Source organism: Staurois parvus, unplaced genomic scaffold (genome assembly GCF_062004578.1).
Source record: "Staurois parvus isolate SC_StPar_1 unplaced genomic scaffold, SC_StPar_1.0 ptg000195l, whole genome shotgun sequence".
In the NCBI taxonomy this organism is placed as follows: domain Eukaryota; kingdom Metazoa; phylum Chordata; class Amphibia; order Anura; family Ranidae; genus Staurois; species Staurois parvus.
Window position 1 is genome coordinate 7,791,996 of NW_028317991.1, and position 19,996 is coordinate 7,811,991.

The 19,996-nt window shown below is 43.8% G+C and overlaps 1 protein-coding gene across 1 annotated transcript in view; it reads right to left on the reverse strand.

Moving 5' to 3' along the window:
* MORC3 (MORC family CW-type zinc finger 3) overlaps nucleotides 1-19,996 on the reverse strand; it is a 113,990-nt gene that overhangs the window by 29,552 nt on the left and 64,442 nt on the right. The window contains exons 7-12 of the mRNA XM_089677924.1: nucleotides 17,231-17,362; nucleotides 15,985-16,104; nucleotides 15,792-15,889; nucleotides 10,251-10,355; nucleotides 7,119-7,241; nucleotides 6,948-7,025 (exon numbers count right to left, since the gene is read on the reverse strand). Coding sequence (XP_089534050.1) covers nucleotides 6,948-7,025; nucleotides 7,119-7,241; nucleotides 10,251-10,355; nucleotides 15,792-15,889; nucleotides 15,985-16,104; nucleotides 17,231-17,362 — 656 coding nt within the window. The remainder of the gene's footprint in view (nucleotides 1-6,947; nucleotides 7,026-7,118; nucleotides 7,242-10,250; nucleotides 10,356-15,791; nucleotides 15,890-15,984; nucleotides 16,105-17,230; nucleotides 17,363-19,996) is intronic.

Here is a 19,996-nt window from a genome sequence, read left to right on the forward strand (position 1 = left end):
TGGATGCCTCAAGTTTCATCAATGCTCTAAGACGATTTCTTGCCATCAGAGGACCAGTCAAGACACTAAGATCTGACTGTGGAACTAATTTTGTTGGAGCCTGTCGAGAGTTACAGCTTAACTCTAGGCCAATCCAAGACCTTTTAGCTGAAAAGGGCTGTACATGGATTTTCAATCCTCCTCATTCTTCCCACATGGGTGGCTCTTGGGAGAGAATGATAGGCATCACACGAAAAATACTGGACTCTATGTTTATGGACTTGAACTCCACAAGACTTACCCATGAGATTCTAACCACCTTCCTGGCAGAAGCATCTGCCATAATCAATTCAAGACCACTTGTTCCAGTTTCTACAGATCCAGAGACCCCAACTATCCTTACCCCAGCTACTCTACTTACCCAGAAGCTTGGGTCCGTTCCTGTTCCACCTGGAAACTTTAAAACAGGAAATATGTGCTATGACCAGTGGAAGCGAGTACAACACCTCTCCAACTGCTTCTGGAATCGTTGGAGAATGGAGTATATTTCTACTCTGCAAGGACGCAGAAAATGGCAACGCCTGAACCCTAACATTAAAGTTGGAGATCTCGTTCTGCTGAAGGACCAGCAAGCTGAAAGAATCGAGTGGCCTATGGGACTCATTGTAAAGAGCATTCCTAGTGATGACGGCAAGGTACGCAAGGTGGAGGTGAAAGTTGCAAGACAAGGGACTGTAAAGACTTTCAGCAGACCTATCACGGAACTTGTTCTGCTCTTGCCCTTTGGAGAATGAACTTGCTTGTGTATGCTGCTGGATCCAACCTGTGACTTCAAGAAGGAAGTGTCTTGAACTTTAATTGATATAACTTGAAGCCTTACGTTATAATTGTTGCACTATATGCATGTTCTCTTTTTTATGTCTTTCAGGTCTTCAAGACATCAAGCAAATTGCACTGTTGTTTATTTTCAATTGTATAACTACCGTTATGGTTTAAATAGTGACATTTACAATGCCAGACGGGGAGTATGCTGTTACACAGTTAATATTTATGTTACTGTACATGAGAATTCATATAGTTTATTTTTTGTACCATTTTCTATGGACATTTCTATAGTTAGTAATGCTGCCATCCAGTGGTCTTATTTGGTATACACTTTGTTTTTCATGTTGCCTTCCTGAGATCTATGACACAGTTCCTTTGTATATGAAGCTCCTCCCTTCTTCTTGAGTTCAGCACTTCCTGTGTCATGGATGCAGCTAACAGACCACATGTAACAGGGACACATGTATTCTGCATAGTACGCTACAGAAAGTATCATCTTTTGACCGCATAATACTGGAAACCATTCATTCTGCTGTATCCTGTTTCACATGTACAGAATAAAGCAACTTCTGGATGAACACAGTATTGGTGAGTTCAGCTATCTGACAAGGATTGCCTACAGTGATTATATCTGCTTATACAGGCTAGGCAGAGAGGTCTCACAAGGGATAAATCGCTATCACAACAATCTGAGTCAGAATACCTGGTCTAAACACATACTAAAGTTACTATGCAATAGTAAACTTCCTTCACCTTCCCTAACTGAGCCAAAATTCTTCACTTGTGTCTCTCAAGCTCCTCTTCGAAAAAAACACTGCAGCTCGCCAAGGGAGGGTTTCAGCAACTGAGATCACTCTGCCAGTCCAGAAAGCAGTGGGCAGGTCTAGGTGTGGACAGGTGCTGATTAACAATCTACAGGTTTATAAAATCAGTGGTGAAAATGGGATTTTTGGTTACTCACTGCGAAATCCCTTTATCTGAGTTCACTGACTGACACAGCCGCTCTTCTTTTTTCATGACCAATCAGGGCACCGGTGACCACAGCCTCAAGAGAAGAGAGGCATTCGTTGACCATTCCAGACAAATCAGATTGTCCAAGGAAGCAGGAGACCAGTTTCAACTTCATAGGATTTCCTTCTGCAGAGCTCTTGTATGGAACTAGACAATCGGAACCGCTTAGGTAGCCACCATCAGACCCAAAACCTGCAAGCAAAAAATGCAGGGAGGGACGCTTGAAGGACAAGAGCCGCTGAACAGCCAACTGGAGCTTTTAGGGTTTGTCCAACAGGAGGAACACCTTGGCCTGCTCCAAATCAAGAATCAGCACCAGATACCTCAAGCGCTTGGACAAAGTCAACACGGACTTCCTGAAGTCCAAGATACAACCAAAATCATGTAAGGAACACATGGTGATCTCCACACGGGGATGTCCATCGGGGACAAGAAACTCTCAGCATGTAGAAGCAAGTCGTCCAGGTAATCGATCACAGCAATCCCTCATTGTCTCAGCAAGGCAAGGACCAGGACCTTGGTAAACACCCGGGGATCAGAGGCCAGGACAAAGGGAAGTGCCACAAATTGATAAAGCGCTTTGCAACGCCTAGGAAAGGTTGATGTCCCTAGAAAATGGGAATGTGCAGGTAAGTGTCCTTGATATCAGTGGAGGCGAGGAAATCTCCTTGCTGGAGAGAAGCTACCACCAAAAAAATGGATTCCATCTTGTGAACCTGCATGGAGGCATTCAAGGCCTTGAGGTCCAGGATCGGGCAAACTACATCCTTCTTGGGAATTGAACAGATTGGAGTAAAATCCCCAGAACCGCTCTGACAAGGGCACCGGGAGAATCACTCCTCGAAGGAGCAGGTCCTGCCCAGCCGTGGGCCACAGGACTTACAGGGTCTGTAGGTGTGCCGGCGAGAGCTGCAGATTGGAGGGAAAAAAAACTGGCTGAAAGGAATGAAACAATTTTGTAAACTGAATGAATGATTGGAGGGCCTCTGGGGTCAGGAACTCTTGGCATCACCCACGGGAGTCTTGGAGCCTTTGGCAGAGGACGGGAAGGAAAAAATGCGCTTATGCGCCATGAAAGTAGGCCTGGATTTCCAACGCGGTTCCTTCCCCTTCTTGGTTTGAGGGAATAAGGTACTCTTGCCACCCATAAGGTTCTTGATCATGTCTTTCAGAGGGCAGGTCCTCCAGGGCCTTTTTTGGAAGTCTGGCCAGCCAACAACCACTTGAACTAAAGGACCCGCCGAAGCACCACTACCAAAACGGAAAGTTTGGAAAGAAGTGAAGCTACATCAAGGGAAGCGTCGCAAATGTACGTCCCTGGACGAAGTGGTCCGCCAGTTTCACATATGCTTAGCGTGCCTGACTAGAAGTCAAGGCTTGTTGCAGGACCTTGATCCTCCCATTCAGTCAGTGTTTGGAACACCAGGCAATTGCCAACACAGGCCAAAGTGCTACCCCGGCAATGGTAAACATAGAACGGACACTGCCTCGGCCTTGCAGTCTGTAGGATCCTTAAAGGAGGGGGATTGTGCAACAGGGAACACCATGACCTTGTTAAGCCTGGAAATGGGGGGATCCACCACAAAAGGAGCAGTCCACTTCTTCAGAAGGGCCCCCTCAAAAGGGTAATGTACCACAAAGCACTTAGGAAGTACAAACGGAAGCTTTGGACGACCCCAGTTCTTTTAGACAAAATGTGTCAAAATACATGAGGTATGGAAAAACCTTAGTAGTCCAAGGCAGAATGTGCGTACCAAAAGGGAGAGACACCCCAATTTTAAACGTCTCTCGCTCAGAATCAATGAGCGTGGCAACTAATGCCTTCTCCTGTACAACTACAGAGGTGGAGGACCTGTCGTCCTCATCCAAGGAATCGGGGGATTTGTGATTGGGATCTGTAGCAAATGTGAAGACAGCGAGGGTAATGGCAGGGGGCACATCTTGTTCGCTTTGCGTCTGAATGCTGCCTCCCTCAGCAGACAAATGACTCCAAGACAGTGCTTCTAAGGGAACCAAAGAACACGCCACCTCCAGGAGCGGTTCCAGACGGGCAGCATGCTCCTGAAACTTCATAGGGACCAGCTAAGTCAGGTGGACACTGCCACAAAAGGGACCCCAAAAAAGGTATAAAGCCAGAAGAGTCAACCCCTAGGTTAACCCAGCAGAGAGAAAACCCCCAAGGAGGATTCACCATCAGACTACCAGAAGCTGTAGAAGTGACCCACGTGTTGCTGCCCGCCGTGTCCCCGAGAACACCCCCACACCCCAAGATCCTGAAAAAAGATGGTTGCCACGAGCTACATAAAAATTGCTGCTTAGGATCTCCTCCAGCTGGGTCCCATAGCATATACAAGCATAGAGCACAGGCAAAATGGCCACTATGCCTGCTTCTATTGGATGGCCGCTGGAATTACCACGGCACCAAAAACAAGGCCGCCGGCTATCCAGCACAAACCATGTCCCCACCCGAACCCCAGAGGTGAGACAAACTAAGCAGCACCCCTCCCCCCCCTCCAAAGCACAGTCTCCCCCTGCCCAGAGGTGCCCCAGATACACAAAGGCTGAACAGGGAGGGGGGTTGAGGTTCGAAGGTAGGAGAGGGACCAGACACTACCAGAGCTGCACCTTTATACATGCAAAACAGCCCAAACCTGCAACCTCCACTGTGGCTGGCAGTGTCCCCCCTGCGGAGCCACCTGATATGAAGTGTGTGTGTGTGTGGGGGGGGACTGCAGGACTGACCATCCCATGCAGTACCTGCACCCGACAATGCATCCGGGGAGGGAATGGGGAGCATCTACTTACCAATCCAGTTGAGTATGCAGGTAAGGCTCCCATGACAGATCCTCTTCTCCACCAAAGTGGGGGGGGGGGGGGGGCTGCTGGCCAAGGTAACACTGTGACACAGACTATAGGCGCTCGGGCATGTGTCCCCGCAAAACGTTTACCTTGCTGGCAGCCACAGTCCAAGATCAAGCTGTGTCGCGCTCTTTGGGCAGACTGGGGTGACTACTGAATCTAGATTATCCAGCCTGTTGCCCAGCTCAGGATAGAAAGAAAAAAAAAAAAAAGTTTTGGAACCACAAGTCCCAGCAGGGGACAGATCCATACTCATGAAACCACAAGGCAGAATATCTGGCATGCCTATAGCAGAAATGGGAGTTTTATGCCCAAAGAGGACTGCCCACAGGAGGTGCCAAGTTATTTTCTGTCTAGTGTCCTACATCTGTAGGTATAGCATCTGTTGGCCAGGAATAAAGAAGAGAGGCTGTGTCCTTCAGTGAATGAAATGCTGATAGCAAGATCAGCAACATTTTTTCATCCCACTGTAGTGCAGTATACTGTAGTACCCAAGAGTGAATTCAGTAGGGAAGCCGCATTGTTGCCACACCATCAAAGGAAGATGCATTAGGTGGACTTCACTGGCAGGATTAATAGGTATCTGTAGGACTATGCAGGGGGACTGAGAAGACTATAAGTGCAGATGTACACATCAAACGAAGGCAGCTTTTCTCAACCTTTCTAACCCAGAGGAACCTCTAAAATAATTTTCAGATCCCAGGAACCCTTAAACCAAAATCGGGGGATCAATCGGGTAAATGCCCTCTACATTAATCCCCACATTAATGATCAGTAAGTAAGAAGAATGCAACCATTAGAGTGGTGGTCAGATTGGCGTTCTTACAGACAGCTAAATTTACACTATATTGCCAAATGTATTGGGATGCCTGCCTTTACACGCACATGAACTTTAAGGGCATCCCAGTCTTAGTCTGTAGGGTTCAATATTGAATTGTCCCGCCCTTTGCAGCTATGACAGCTTAAACTCTTCTTGGAAGGCCGTCCACAAGGTTTAGGAGGGTGTCTATGGGAATGTTTGACCATTCTTCCAGAACTGCATTTGTGAGGTCAGGCACTGATGTCGGACAAGAAGGCCTGGCTCACAGTCTCCACTCTAATTCATCCCAAAGGTGTTCTATCGGGTTGAGGTCAGGACTCTGTGCAGGCCAGTCAAGTTCCTCCACTCAAAACTGGCTCCTCCATGACTTTATGGACTTTGCTTTGTGCACTGGTGTGCAGTCATGTTGGAACAGGAAGAGGCCATCCCCAAACTGTTCCCACAAAGTTGGGAGCATGAAATTGTCCAAAATGTCTTGGTATGCTGACTCCTTAAGCGTTCCCTTCACTTGAACTAAGTGCCCCAGCCCAACCCCTGAGAAACAACCCCACATCATTATCCCCCCTCCACCAAACTTTACAATCGGCAGAGTGCAGTCAGGCAAGTACCGTTCTGCTGGCAACCGCCAAACCCAGACACGTCCATCGGATTGCCAGAAAAGTGCAAATCATCACTCTAGAGTTCAGTGGCGGCGTACTTTACACCACTGCATCCAACACTTTGCATTGCACTTGGTGATGTAAGGCTTGGATGCAGCTGCTCGGCCATGGAAACCCATTCAATGAAGCTCTCTACACACGGTTGTTGTGCTAATCCAATAGCCTTTAGCTATTGACTCTGCAGACAGCTGGCGATGTCTGCGCACTGCGCGATTCAGCAAGCGTTGACCCGTCTCTGTCATTTTACATGGCCTACAACTTCATGGCTATGTTGCTATTTTTCCCAGTTTCTTCCACTTTGTTATAATACCACTAACAGTTGACTGTGGAATATTTAGTAGCAAGGAAATCTCACGGATGGACCTATTCTTTCACAAATGTTTGTAGAAGCAGTCTGCATGCCTAGGTACTTGATTTTATACACCCGTGGCCATGGAGGCGATTGGAACACATGAATCTAATGATTTGGAGGGCTGGCCCAATACTTTCGGCAAGATAGTGGATCATTGGAGTAATACTGATGGCTTTGCCAAGTGGCATTGACCATGGAACTATGCAGGTACCATCAAATGGAAGGACAATCAACCACAGCTCAAGAAACCATAGAAATCTCTGGAGGAACTACTCTAGGCTCTCACGGAAACCCTGGCTGAGCAAGACTGCATTAGGGCATATAGCACTACATTTTTTTTATTCTTTTTAAAAAATGTTTTTTTTAAACTGTAATGCAAGTGAAAAACAGGGTCTGTTGCTCCAGTATAAAAAGGGAAATGCTTACAGGAAACCTCACAAACCTTCTTTTGTGTGTCTTTTCATAGGTTGAATGTGTGATTTCATCGTCGTCCTCGGGCTCCTCCGGTACACTGCAGTCCCTGTTTTAAACAAATCAGTGATGAAGATTCGGGAAACAAACACTTAAACCAATGAACAAATCCACCACATAAGCACAGAGTGGTTACACTTACCGGAACTGAGGGTCGGCGTTCATGGAACAATACCATTTAGATGGCAGTTTGCCTGCAGCATCAGGAATTTTTCTCCACTTCAGACAACTGTCACACTGAACCCAGTTCTGATCAGGTTTTTTCCTAAACACACAAGACATGCACAGTAAGAGCACCTCAAAAAATGATAAGCATATAAACACTAGACCTGACCACTACTCTTGTACAGAAATTAAAATCAAATTACAGACATTCCCAACAACACATCCCCGGAGCTCCCATGCCCCACAACCACTGTACAGATCAATATATTGATCATGAACAGAACTATACTAGTGCTTCCTTTGTATAGTGTCCCCAAAAACAGTGTTAGCAGGATCGGCCCCGTTCTCACTAGCACTAGCGTTTAGGCCCTCCGCTGTTTTTCAAGGATGATTTGTACCGATTGTGGGCCAAGGCAATTTATATGCACAACAATACATCGCCACCCACCCAAATACAGCTCTTGCCAGACAATTCGCATTGAAACCTATCACGGTTTCTGAATTGAAAACTTTTTTTGAGACTTACATTCAACATGGGCATTACAAAAAAGAATGAATTGCAGTCATAGTGGTCCACAGACCCGTTTCATCATACACCCATGTTCTCTGCTGTTACATATATGCCTAACATGGACAAGCAATGTCCATGTTAGGATTAAAAGCAATCCTAGTGGCCAATTAGCTGCTAAATTGCTTTTTACAAGCAGCGGGAAGGTACTTTGTTTCCATTGAACCGGCAAGCGCAATTTTAAAGCATGTCATGTTTGGTATCCATTTACTAGGCGTAACATATTTTATCATCTATCAAACAATTGGGCAATATATTGCGTTTTTGTCCATTAAAATTACAAAAAGTGTATTTTTCCCAAAAGATTAGCATTTGAAAAATCACTGTGCAAATAATGTGTGATGTAAAAGCCTATGCTTTAAAAAAAATATATAATGTTTGGGGGTTCAAAGTAATTTTCTAGCAAAAAAAACTTTGATAGGAACAAAGTGTCAGAAAAGGCTTGGTCTTCAAGAGTGATGTGTGGCATAAGCTTCTAATGTTGGCCCTGAAATGCCAGGATAGTAGAAGCAACCCCTCCAAATGACCCTTTTTGGAAAGTAGACACTCCCAAGGTATTTGCTAAGAGACACGGTGAGTATTTTGCAGATCTCATTTGTTGCTACGTTTTTGGAAAACGAAGAAAGAAAACAAATGTATTTTTTCTTTTCATTTTCAAAACCCTGTGACAAAAATGATATCTGTAAAATACTCACCATGCCTCTTATCAAACTCCTTGAGGTGTCTACTTTCTAAAAAGGGGTCATTTGGGGGGTGCTTGTACTATCCTGGCATTTTAGAGCCTCCGAAACTGTGATAGGTAGTGGGGAAGTGATATGAGGAAATATGCCCTTTGAAAGCCTGGAGTTGGTCATTGGATATTGGGGGCCTGTATGTAGATAGGCTGCCAAAAAGTCTCTCACATGTGGTATCCCCATACTCAAGAGAAGTAGAAGAATGTGTTTTGGGGTGTTAATCCATATATACCAATAGCATGCGTGAGCAAAATATCATTAAAGTGACAACTTTATGTAAAAAAAAAATAAATAATTGTCATTTTCAATAAAATTGTGGTAAAAAATAAAATGTTCCATGGACTCACATGACTCTGCTAAATCCTGGGGGTATCTGCTTTCCAAAAAGGGATCAACTTGGGGGGGGGGGGGGGGGTTTGTATAGCACTTCAAGAAATGTGTCAGAAAGTAAAAGCTGCGCTGCCTAAATTCTAAACTATATATATATATATATATACACATATATATATATATATATATATATATATATATACACACACATATATACATATATACATATATATACACACACACATACACACACATACTCATATATACACACACACATCAGTTTGTAGACGCTGTAAATTTTACACAAACCAATTAATATACATGTATTGAGATTATTTTTTATTTTTTTTTTTACCAAAGGCGTGTAGCAGAATACATTTTGGACTAATTTTATAACCGAGTTTACTGGATATTTCTTATAACTAAAAGAGAAAAATATTTTTTTTTCAACATTTTTGGTATTTTTTTTGCTTATAGAGCAAAAAGTAAAAACCGCAGAGGTGATCAAATACCACCAAAAGAAAGCTCCATTTGTGTGAAAAAAAGGACATAAATTTAGTTTGGGTACAGCATTGCACGACCGCGCAATTACCAGTTGAAATAGCGGAGTACCAAAAAGCAAAAAATGGCCTGGTCATGAAGGGGGTAAATCCTCAGGAGGGCAAGTTGTTAAACCAAGGGCTGATTAAAGTGTCAAATCTTTTTGATGATAAAAACCAATTAAATGCTTCTGTTTATGGTGACAGTGTATTGGAGAACAGAAGCAAAAATTACAATGGATCCAATAGATAATGATAATGTGTTTTCCTTCAAGCCTTCCTCAAAGTCCCAGGGAACCACTATCCAGAAATTACATTTTAGTATGATTTGTATGACCCACTACCTAAATCAGGTACAATTTAAATAAAAAAAAAACAGGCAGCCAAAAAAAATTTTTTTTTTTACCACTTGACCTTCAGAGGATTTACCCCCCTTCATGATCAGGCAATTTTTTGCGTTACGGCGCTGCGTTACTTTAACTGACAATTGTGTGGTCATGCAACGCTGCACCCAAATGAAATTTACATCCTTATCAAAGGGTTAACTGTGTGCTGTTTTACCGTGTGCTCTGTGTGTGTGTTTCACTGTGTCAGCACATTGCTTTGTATTGCTCTGGTATGCAGAGCAATACAAAGCAATGTGAAGGAGCTGACAGGGGAGAGATCTGTATTGTTTACATACAGGTCTCTCCCCCGTCAGTGATACTCGGCGATCGCTGGGTGTCGGCAGGGAATCAAAAGGCAGGGACCCGGTGAGCGACAGCTGAAGCCGCCAATGGTGCGTGTGCCCCATACCTGGAAATGCAAAATCACGTGTGTATATATACACACATGATTTTGCGCAGCCCTGCAGCAGTATTTCTGCTACAGGGCGGCAGGAAAGCGGTTAAAGCTGCACTTTTCACGGAGCAAATACTGACTGGTAGTCAGTAACTTACGCAACATCTTCCACAGGAAGGTCCACACCGGTGAGGGTATTCTTTTTCAGTTTCATCTCATTCCAATAGTCATTAAGTTTTTCTCCTAATGCAGTTAGCGTGAGCCTAAAAAAAGAAGAAAAAGAAAAGAAATCTTTAGCAGATTTAAATAATTAAATTAAAATTAAGATACTATAGTTACTGGTGGAACATGGTTTATGCGGTCTAAGTAGTTAAAAGTATGGGAATTTATATATATTTTTTTTAAACTCATACTTACCAAGGTGGATACAGAATCAATCAGATGCTGCATCTGTTCCTTTGCCAGCTCTAAGAACTGCGCGATCAAACACCGCTGCTCACTCAGTTCTCCCCGCTGCTCTGAGCAGAGACTGTCAGGTACCGCTGTCTTCTATGCCCACACCCCTAGAGTTGGGCTGTGGAGGGGGTGGGAGTTGCTGGCTTAAGCTCTCAGTGAATCGCTGAGAGGCTGAGCCTGGTGCTGGTCCAGGCTCCTGACCATATGGTCGCAATCTTTCCCCAGCCTGGACCGGCTGAGTGACATCACCTGAGAATAGGTCACAGGAGAAGTATAGCCAAAGGAGCTTTGACTGTACTTTTCCTTTAAGAGATGCCCCGTTTCATTCCCAGTCTACCGTCCAAGGTGCTGGCTGTTTTCCACTCTTCCTCCTGCATTCTTTACAATGTTAGGGGTTACATACAGGTTAATTTATTTTACTAACTTCTATCTGCTCTCTTTTGGTCTGTTAAATATAGTGATCTTTAAAACCTTCTACTTGTAGGATTAGTAAATAGATAGGAAATATCATACATCTCAGGAGTCTTCAAGGGGGGAGGAGGTTCTTTCTCAGCTTAGCACACCCTCCTATGCACATATCTGAGCTAAGTAATAAAGAGGCCTTTCCCACATGAATTTCACCCATATAAGCAGCTTTTTGACGTCCCTGCCTGTAAGCCCAGGACCCTTTGATAATGTGCATCGCACGAAACGCGTCAAGGGGGCTACAGTATCCGGACGTCTGACCACCGCTGGTGGCCATCCTGAGCAGTATCTGGTCAGTGTTTACTTCCATTTCATTTTACCCCTACCATTCATGTTGTGTTACCTTCTGATTTAATAAACTCAGTGTATACGGTATCACGCTATGTGGTGTCCCTTATTGGGCTCTCTTCAATGAGAGTCCCCACTTGCAGAACCTGTTCAAAAAAGGGGACCCCAGATGGAGACACGTTTAAGAATCTTAGAGTGCCTACCCAGAGTTGTGATTGGAAGGTGTATGACCCCGACCTTATCTTGGCAGTTGATGACCGCTACCGGATGTAACAGGATAACATACATGCGTATTTTTGACGCACTTCTGGTGAGTGCGCAATTTTTACCCAAGATTCACCGTGTGGTACACTGGAACTCTACCCCACGCACCCATTTAGGATCTATTGGATCCCCACATTGGGCCTTTATTTTGGGACTTTTTATTCACTCAATTTCACCTCAGTGTGATCTGATATTTGCACTTGATTTTATGCTATAATATGATATTTATGTTATTTTAGCGCTGCACTATATATATATATATATATATATATATATATATATATATATATATAGATATCTGAGCTAAGGGCAGATGAATTCCAGGAAGAGGAGCTACATGAATTATCTGCCCTTACTCAAGGCAATGGCCAGATATGGTAAGGGGGTGTTTTTCAAAGTGATTTTGCAGCTAACTAAAGCATATCAACATGAGTGGATGGGAGAGTTTGCTTTGAATATTAAAAATTGAATAGTGTTTTTGATCTGTGGCACATAGATGCAGAGTAGCTCCATTTTAAAATGAAATTAATGCCGCTGTCACATCCAAGGATTGGTGAACTGCAATATATTACACTTTTGTTTTTGGAATTAGATATGTTTTAAAAATCAGAGCATGAAAACAGCAGCCTCCTTGTAATGGCTGCATCATGTGCACACACTTGGGAGCTCAATTCTGAGATCTTACGACCAGAGTCCCCAGGGATGTAAAAACCAACAGCTGGTTTAACTTTGAGGTACCTGCTGCTGGAAGGAGATGGTGTTTTAAAAGAGTCTTCAGGCAATAAGTGAAAGCATTTGGTGTACTATTTCTATCCAGTAAACTCAACTAATCCAGAAAACTCTGCAACTGTACAAAAAGTTAGTAAATTCACTTCATTTATTTTAACCACTTGCCTACCGCGCACTTATACCCCCTTCCTGTCCAGGCCAATTTTCAGCTTTCATTGCTGTCGCACTTTGAATGACAATTGCGCAGTCATGCAACATTGTACCCAGATTAAATTTTTAGCATTTTTTTCACACAAATAGAGCTTTCTTTTGGTGGTTTATACTGGCCGCTGGGTGTTTTATTTTTTGCGCTACAAACAAAAAAGAGCCAACATTTTGAGAAAAAAATTTTTCTCCTTCACTGATGTACATTGATGAGGCTGCACTGATAGGCACTGATCAGCAACAATGATGGGCACTGATATGCAGCGGTGGGCACTGATCATCAGTGCTGATCCGTCCTCCGACAATTGCTGGTTATTGCCGATAACCGGCAACTGCATTTTCCAGTGATCTGCTGTGTCATTGGACACAGCTGATCACGTGGTAAAACGTCGCTGTGATTGGCCTTTTACCACACCACATGATCAACTGTGTCCGTAGGACACAGCAATCACAGACTGCCGGGGGCATGCGGGAGGGCGCGTTCTGGGAGGACGTCATATGACGTCCTCCCAGAACTGGCCGGCCGCAGTGTAGCCATCATTCGGCTATCTGCGGTCGGCAAGTGGTTAATCTAAGTTGTGCGTAATCTCCTGCAGAAGAAGCATACGCAGCTCTATACATTGTTAGCATGACAGTAGCTCTTGAAGCCTGTGCAGCTACTTCTTATTGTTAGAATCCGACTTGAGGTTAGAAATTTTAGTGCTGGCTTTTTCATTAAGTGTTCCAGTATCACCAGCAGGTGTGTTCCAGGATCGACAGAATGCAGGCAGAAGGGAGTGGAGTGTACGTAGTACAATACCTGTATGAAATACCAAACTACTCACTGGGTAAACCTATACTTCCTCTAAGTGACTTAACGTGGCTCTAAAGCCTTAAAAAGGTTTTATTTTACCTTAATGCATTCTCTGCATTAAGGTTAAAACCTTGTATGTCTAAATTCCCTTCTATACTTGAAAAGAGCAAAGAGGTGGCACAAACAACTAGTGCATTATCCACGGTTTATTAAAAAAATGTATAGAACACAAAAACATACTCACAAACGTAGCATGTATAAACGCTTTGTATGACAATGGAAATGGCCACAACATGGGAAAAATGTCCAGCTGTCAGTGCAGTCTGGTTTTTGACGCATTTCGGGTACAAGTCCCTTTCCTCAGAGCTTGTCAAAGCTCTGCAGAAAGGGATTCGTCCCCGAAACGCATCAGCAACCTGACCGCACTGACAGTTGGACATCTTACCCATGCTGTGGCCATCTCCATTGTCACACAAAGCGTTTCTACATGCTACGTTTGTATGTTTTTGAGTTTTATATATTTTTGAATAAACCGTGGATAATGCACTAGGTGTTTGTGCCACCTGTTTGCTCGTTTCCAGTTGTTGATTTTCCCTGAGGATGCAGCCCTCCTCGACACATTATCCATAAGCCACCACTAGCTTTGGTCCCCTGGCCTTCCTTTGGCAATCGATTCCTGGAGCACTGGAGAATATACACTTTTGTCCCCTCTATACTTAACTGAGCCCAATCTCGATCCAGCACTATTCATGAGAACAGCGACTCTTCCCTCCTCACAGGGCAGACTGATAGCATCAGGTGCCATTGGCAACTGCTGCTGTTAATTAATCCTATGATGAGTGTCTATGGACACAGGCATTGGGGCTTGGGAATGCGCACACATGGGGCTTTCTATGGAGACACTCACTGAAGAGGAGGAGCCAAGAGCACCAAATGGGGGACCCAGAAGAGAAGGATCGGGGCTGCTCTGCACAGGGCAGGTAAGTATAAAATTTGTATTCATTTAAAACAAAATGCAAGGTTTACAGTCACTTTAAAGCCTAATTCCAGGCTATACTTTCTTACATGTCTCCATGAAGGGAAAAATTTAAAAAAAAAAAAAAAAATGGATGCAATGCTCGTTTTCCATCTGAAGCTGCAGTACCTCACCACAAGATGTTCTCAGTCTTCTGGGTTGAATGAGGTCCAGGTTCACTCAATCAAGAAGCCTGAGGCAAGACTGAGTGCAGGGTTTCATGGCCCTGCCTCCGTGTATGCTGCCCCGCACTCAGAATGCATAAATGGAGACAGTACTGCTGAGGTCATCACATGAACACTGATATCTTCATCATCTAAGACCTCCTGATAGTACAGCAGAAGACTACAAAGCACAAAGAGCCAGAAAATCACGTGACTGGCCAGAAGACATTAAAAAATTGTAAGAAGCAACATACTTAAACACAGGCAATACTTGTGGAATTCCTGTCTTTCCCCATTTAAACTGTGGTGCTCATTGTCTGGTACGCATATACAGGACTTATGAGCCATTGGGAGGAACCACGGTGTGCAATGAGGGAAAACAGACATTGCTCTTCTGCCTTCAGCAGCCAGTTACCAGCAAAGTGGCAGCGGTTCAACACATAGGCTGCTGGAAAGGTAAGTACACTGCTTCTATCACAAGGGGTGACATGGTCTCAAAGGTTTCATTTTTTATATTGACTGGATTACATCACTAACCTTTTGTGGTTACCCTGACAAAAAGAAATAAACTCTCATTACTGCTTGGTTGGTATGGATGATTAGACACATTATTGGATGGGCTTAAAGTGATACAAAACATACACTTTAATTTACATTGTCCCTTCTCTTTCTGTATATGGATCATGACACAAATTTTTTTTATCTTTTTTAATTAAAACATTCTAGTCCTTTAAAAACTTTTAGTCCTCTGCCTCTGGCCACATGTTAAAAAAAAAAAAAAAAAAAAAAAAGCCTTTGGAATACATGCACACATATATTTTTTTAAATCAAATCTTTACTGTTTTGTGGAAATAAGCTGTGGGTGGATTTCTTTCAGTCACAGGCTGTGTCACACCCATCCAGCCTGTGTCTTAGAAAAGAAGGAAGGTGAAGCCTCCATCAATCTACATGTAATATCCCACCCCCACTGGGTTATGCTGGTTAGTGGGCATGGAGGAGTAGAGGAAGTGGGCTGTCATTTACCACTGTGTATATACCCACATATGTGATATAGTCACATGGGCTGCTAATATGTGATAGGGAGGAAATGCTCAGCATAGAACTCACTGAAAATGGAGCATGTGCAGAGTTGCCTCTACAGCTGCAAAATCCCCAGCTGAATTGGGGACATAGACAGAAGGTGGAAAGAGAAAACAGAAAAGATTTTTGCAGAATACAGAAAACAAATCTCATAGTGAGTATGAACAGCATTTATTGATAGTTTTTATGATGTGGGTTTAATGACACTTTAAAGAACAATGATTATATTTCTCACACTTACCTATAGTCATTGGTGTAGTCGAAGTCCTGTTTGTTATGTGTGGGTTTTAAAAAGTTACATTCAATAATTCCAACAACACCAACTCCCATATTGTTAGCCTAGAAAAAAGAAATGAACACATTAAAAAAAAATTAAAAAAACAAAATGATCTAATCAAAACGTATACAGCATATACAGTTATCAGAGGGCACACCTTTAACTGACAGCCAACTCTAACGTAAGCCTTAATGAGCCGGTTCTTGTGATACATCATTATTCCATAATGCTCTTTGTTCTGGCAGTTGTATCCAAAGGTAATTTTCACCGTTTTAGGCTTGACATGTTAAGGAAAACTACGAGCCATTATCTCACTGGTAAAACACTGCAAGATATTACAACATTTTGTCTGAGAAGGTTGTTCATAAAATACTACATAGTTTAAAATCAACAAGCCAACATGTAATTCTGGACCTGCATACCCCTAAAGGCCAGCTTGATTTTTACATTTTAGCTACAGGCCTACTGACTTAGTAAATTTCCACCTGGCATATACAAATTGCTGTCTGGGGAAACAAAAATACACTTTCTTGGTCTCAAGCTACGGACCCACAACTTGCCTAGCAGAGTTGCAAATCCCTACTGTACAAATTATTTTGTCTGGCCAAAATTGCAACTTAATCAAAGCATTGGCAAAACAATGTTCATAAAGCTTCCTTGATGTGTTTTACACCACTGTATGCGGGAGCCAGCACATGGTTTTTACGGTGGTGTTGTCTTCCAAAAATTATTTCACTTTCAACTAAAAGAAAAGGGAACATTTTCCAAGTTTGACCTGTGGTGGGTTTAAAAATTAACTTATTGTCAAGGGCACATACAATCGCAGGCACTGGATTCCAACAAGCCAGCTTTTCGCTTTTAGAATTTGGGGAGCTAAAGGGCTACCCTATCCCCCTTTTAGCAGGAAAATCTCTTGGGAAAAGGAGCTTGTATATAACACGTTCTTAACCATCACACTAAGGCAGGCCATAAAGCATGCAAAATTATTTTCTGCAACCAAGGGTTTCAGGAAAGGCATTCGCTTAATTCCCCCATCAACACAAATAATGTTCACAGGGGAATCCCTCCTGCTGAGCCATTGTGTTCTCCTGATTTGGAGGGGGGTGGGGTGGAGAGAGAGCCAATACCAATAATCTCATGTAAAATCCGGCAGGCTGGTTATACCCAAGTTGATCGGTCACCTGGGTACATTCAGCCTGCCCATACATGGTTCAAATCTCGGCCGGTTCAGCAGGAACCAGCCAAGATTCAAACCTTCTATGGTCAGCTTAAAACCTTGTATCAAATAATACAATACCAGTGCAGGTAACGGGATGTAAAAGTTTCCTTTTCTTAATTTTGTTTATCAAAAAAGAACCTAAACAAAACATATAAGGTCAGCAATCCATAAAATAGAAGGATACAGCCAGAAACTTGGGTCTGTAGACATCCTTTTCTATGAGGGCGAGGCTTTTGGAAACGAGTTCCGTTTGAACCTTTTCACCTCTGACAACGATCTGCATCCTTGGCTTCAAATAGAGAATGCTGCAATATGCCTGTAAATAAAACAAAAGCTCATAATAAAAACTATTACCTATAGCTTCCAAAAGCATATTTTATAGTGAATACACCACATCAAATGCTTTTGGAAATTCCCAATACTCCACCTAATTGGAAATATGCACTAGACAGAACATGCTTTGTGTAAAAGGACTGACATAAAACAGGCTCTAGTTCCATCATCCAGTGTATTTTCTTTAGCGATCAGCTCTAGAACTAAAAGAGTGGCTGGAGGCAGAGATGAGCTGCATTTGTAATTGGGAAGAGTCCTGTAGTTTGGAGCTGATACCACAATGCTATTAAAAATCAATGAAAAACAAACATTCAGGGCCACTTCACTCCACAATTTCTGCATGTATGTTTTCGATGTTTTCCAGTGTTTTTTTCCCTCCCTCTTTTTTCTTTATCTCAATTCAAGATGTGTGCGTTCCGTTGCATTTTGCTGCATTCCAGACAGAAAAAATGAAGGATGTTTTATTTAGGTTGACGGCAATAGAACACACTGCACTGGTGTGATCTAGGGCCATCGGAATACATGGAAACCACTCAGCATGTGTTTTAGTTGCAAAAATTAAAAGAGATCCTACCAGGCTTGATTCTTATAAATGTAAATAGGTAAGGGGAGGAGAGCACACCATGAACACTTGTATTAAAGAGGCGTTTTTGTTGCAGAATAAAACCGCACTGGACTGCATCTGGTGTGAACCAGCCCTTAAAATAACGCAAATATTAAAAAAAAAAACAACAACAAACATGTTATACTTACCTGCTCTGTGCAGTGGTTTTGCACAGAGCAGCCCCGATCCTCCTCTTCTGAAGTCCCCCGCTGGTGCTCCTGGCTCCTCTCCAGTCAAGTGCCCCCACAGCAAGCAGCTTATGGGGGCACCAGAGCCGCAGCTTGGCCCCACCCCCCTCCTCATTGGCTTACTGCCTGTGATTGACAGCATCAGGAGCCAATGGTTCCTACTGCTGTGTCAGCCAATGAGGTGGTTGTGTCCCCAGAAAGCCGAGGCTCTCGCGTCCATAGAGAACCCATGAAGGTAAAAGTCCTTGAGCCTTTACAACCACTTAAAAATATCTCAGGCCAGCATGCAATTACTTTTGCATTATCCATTCAATCGGATGAAGATTTCACTCGCGTTATCAGACTGAATGGAGTGTAAACCCATGCGTGCATGCACCCAACTCAAAAGATTTTGCCTTTGGGGGGGGTGTTATCTCACTGGATTTGGGACAGGTGAGGGGTCTGGGGGCAAGGCAACCTTCAATTTACTCTTTTGGCCTCATGCACACTGAGCATTTCCCAGCTCTCCTGAACTCCCCTCTCTTGGCAGGAGAAAAGCAGCATAAAAATGGGTTTAAAGCCACGTTTTTGTAAATGCGTTTAGGTGCATCAAGCACTTGGGCATGAATTTATTTCATTGGTCACTAAAATTCATACTCAAGATAGATGGTAAAATTGTGTGGAACAAATGCTCATCTAAAAACGGAACAGGAATGTACGGGTTCACAGATTAGGAGCAACAGTCAATAGCTCAATAGAATCAAGCAGGTCACAGCAATTCTCCCCTTGGGAACGGTCCCCTTAGGAAGATGACCCCCTAGTAATGACATGACCAGGTTTTTACCATTGAAAGCAACAGGTAGATGGTAAAGCTGTGTGGAACAAGTGCTCACCAAACGGAGCCAGATGAAGTACTGTATTTTTCGCTCCGTAAGATGCACTCCCCCCTCCCCCCCCCAAAAAAAGGTGGAAAACATCTGTGCGTCTTATGGAGCACATATGGAGCAGCCGGCCCGGTATTCCCGCAGCCACGTTAGAATTCTGGGCCGGCCGCTCGGCTCTTCTGTCCGCAGTCTCTGGTCATCCCCTGCGCCGTGTCCGCAGTCTCTGGTCATCCCCTGCGCCGTGTCCGCAGTCTCTGGTCATCCCCTGCGCCGTGTCCGCAGTCTCTGGTCATCCCCTGCGCCGTGTCCGCAGTCTCTGGTCATCCCCTGCGCCGTGTCCGCAGTCTCTGGTCATCCCCTGCGCCGTGTCCGCAGTCTCTGGTCATCCCCTGCGCCGTGTTCGCAGTCTCTGGTCATCTCCTGTACCGTGTCCTCAGTCTCTGGTCATCTCCTGTACCGTGTCCGCAGTCTCTGGTCATCTCCTGTACTGTGTCCGCAGTCTCTGGTCATCCCCTGTACTGTGTCCGCAGTCTCTGGTCATCTCCTGTACTGTGTCCGCAGTCTCTGGTCATCTCCTGTACTGTGTCCGCAGTCTCTGGTCATCTCCTGTACTAGATCTGCAGTTCATTGGTTCAGAATATTTTTTTTCTTGTTTTCCTCCTCTAAAACCTAGGTTCATCTTATGGAGCGAAAAATATGGTATATAGTGTACTATTTATTGAATGCAATATTAGATAAGTAGGGCCCATTTTTCACACTGGAAAACTCTGCCAAGTGTATCTGCCTGTTTAGCGGGGAATCTATCCGCTGATCCCCACTGAGCAGGCAGATGACAGCTCTGTCTGCTTGTGCAGAGCAGACACTGAAACAGCCCGCTGACAAAATAGTCTCCAGCCCCAACAAGGTGTCAAGACTTTGCTGGTAGATTGGGGTAGGGGGTGCCTCAACACTGAAAATCGAGA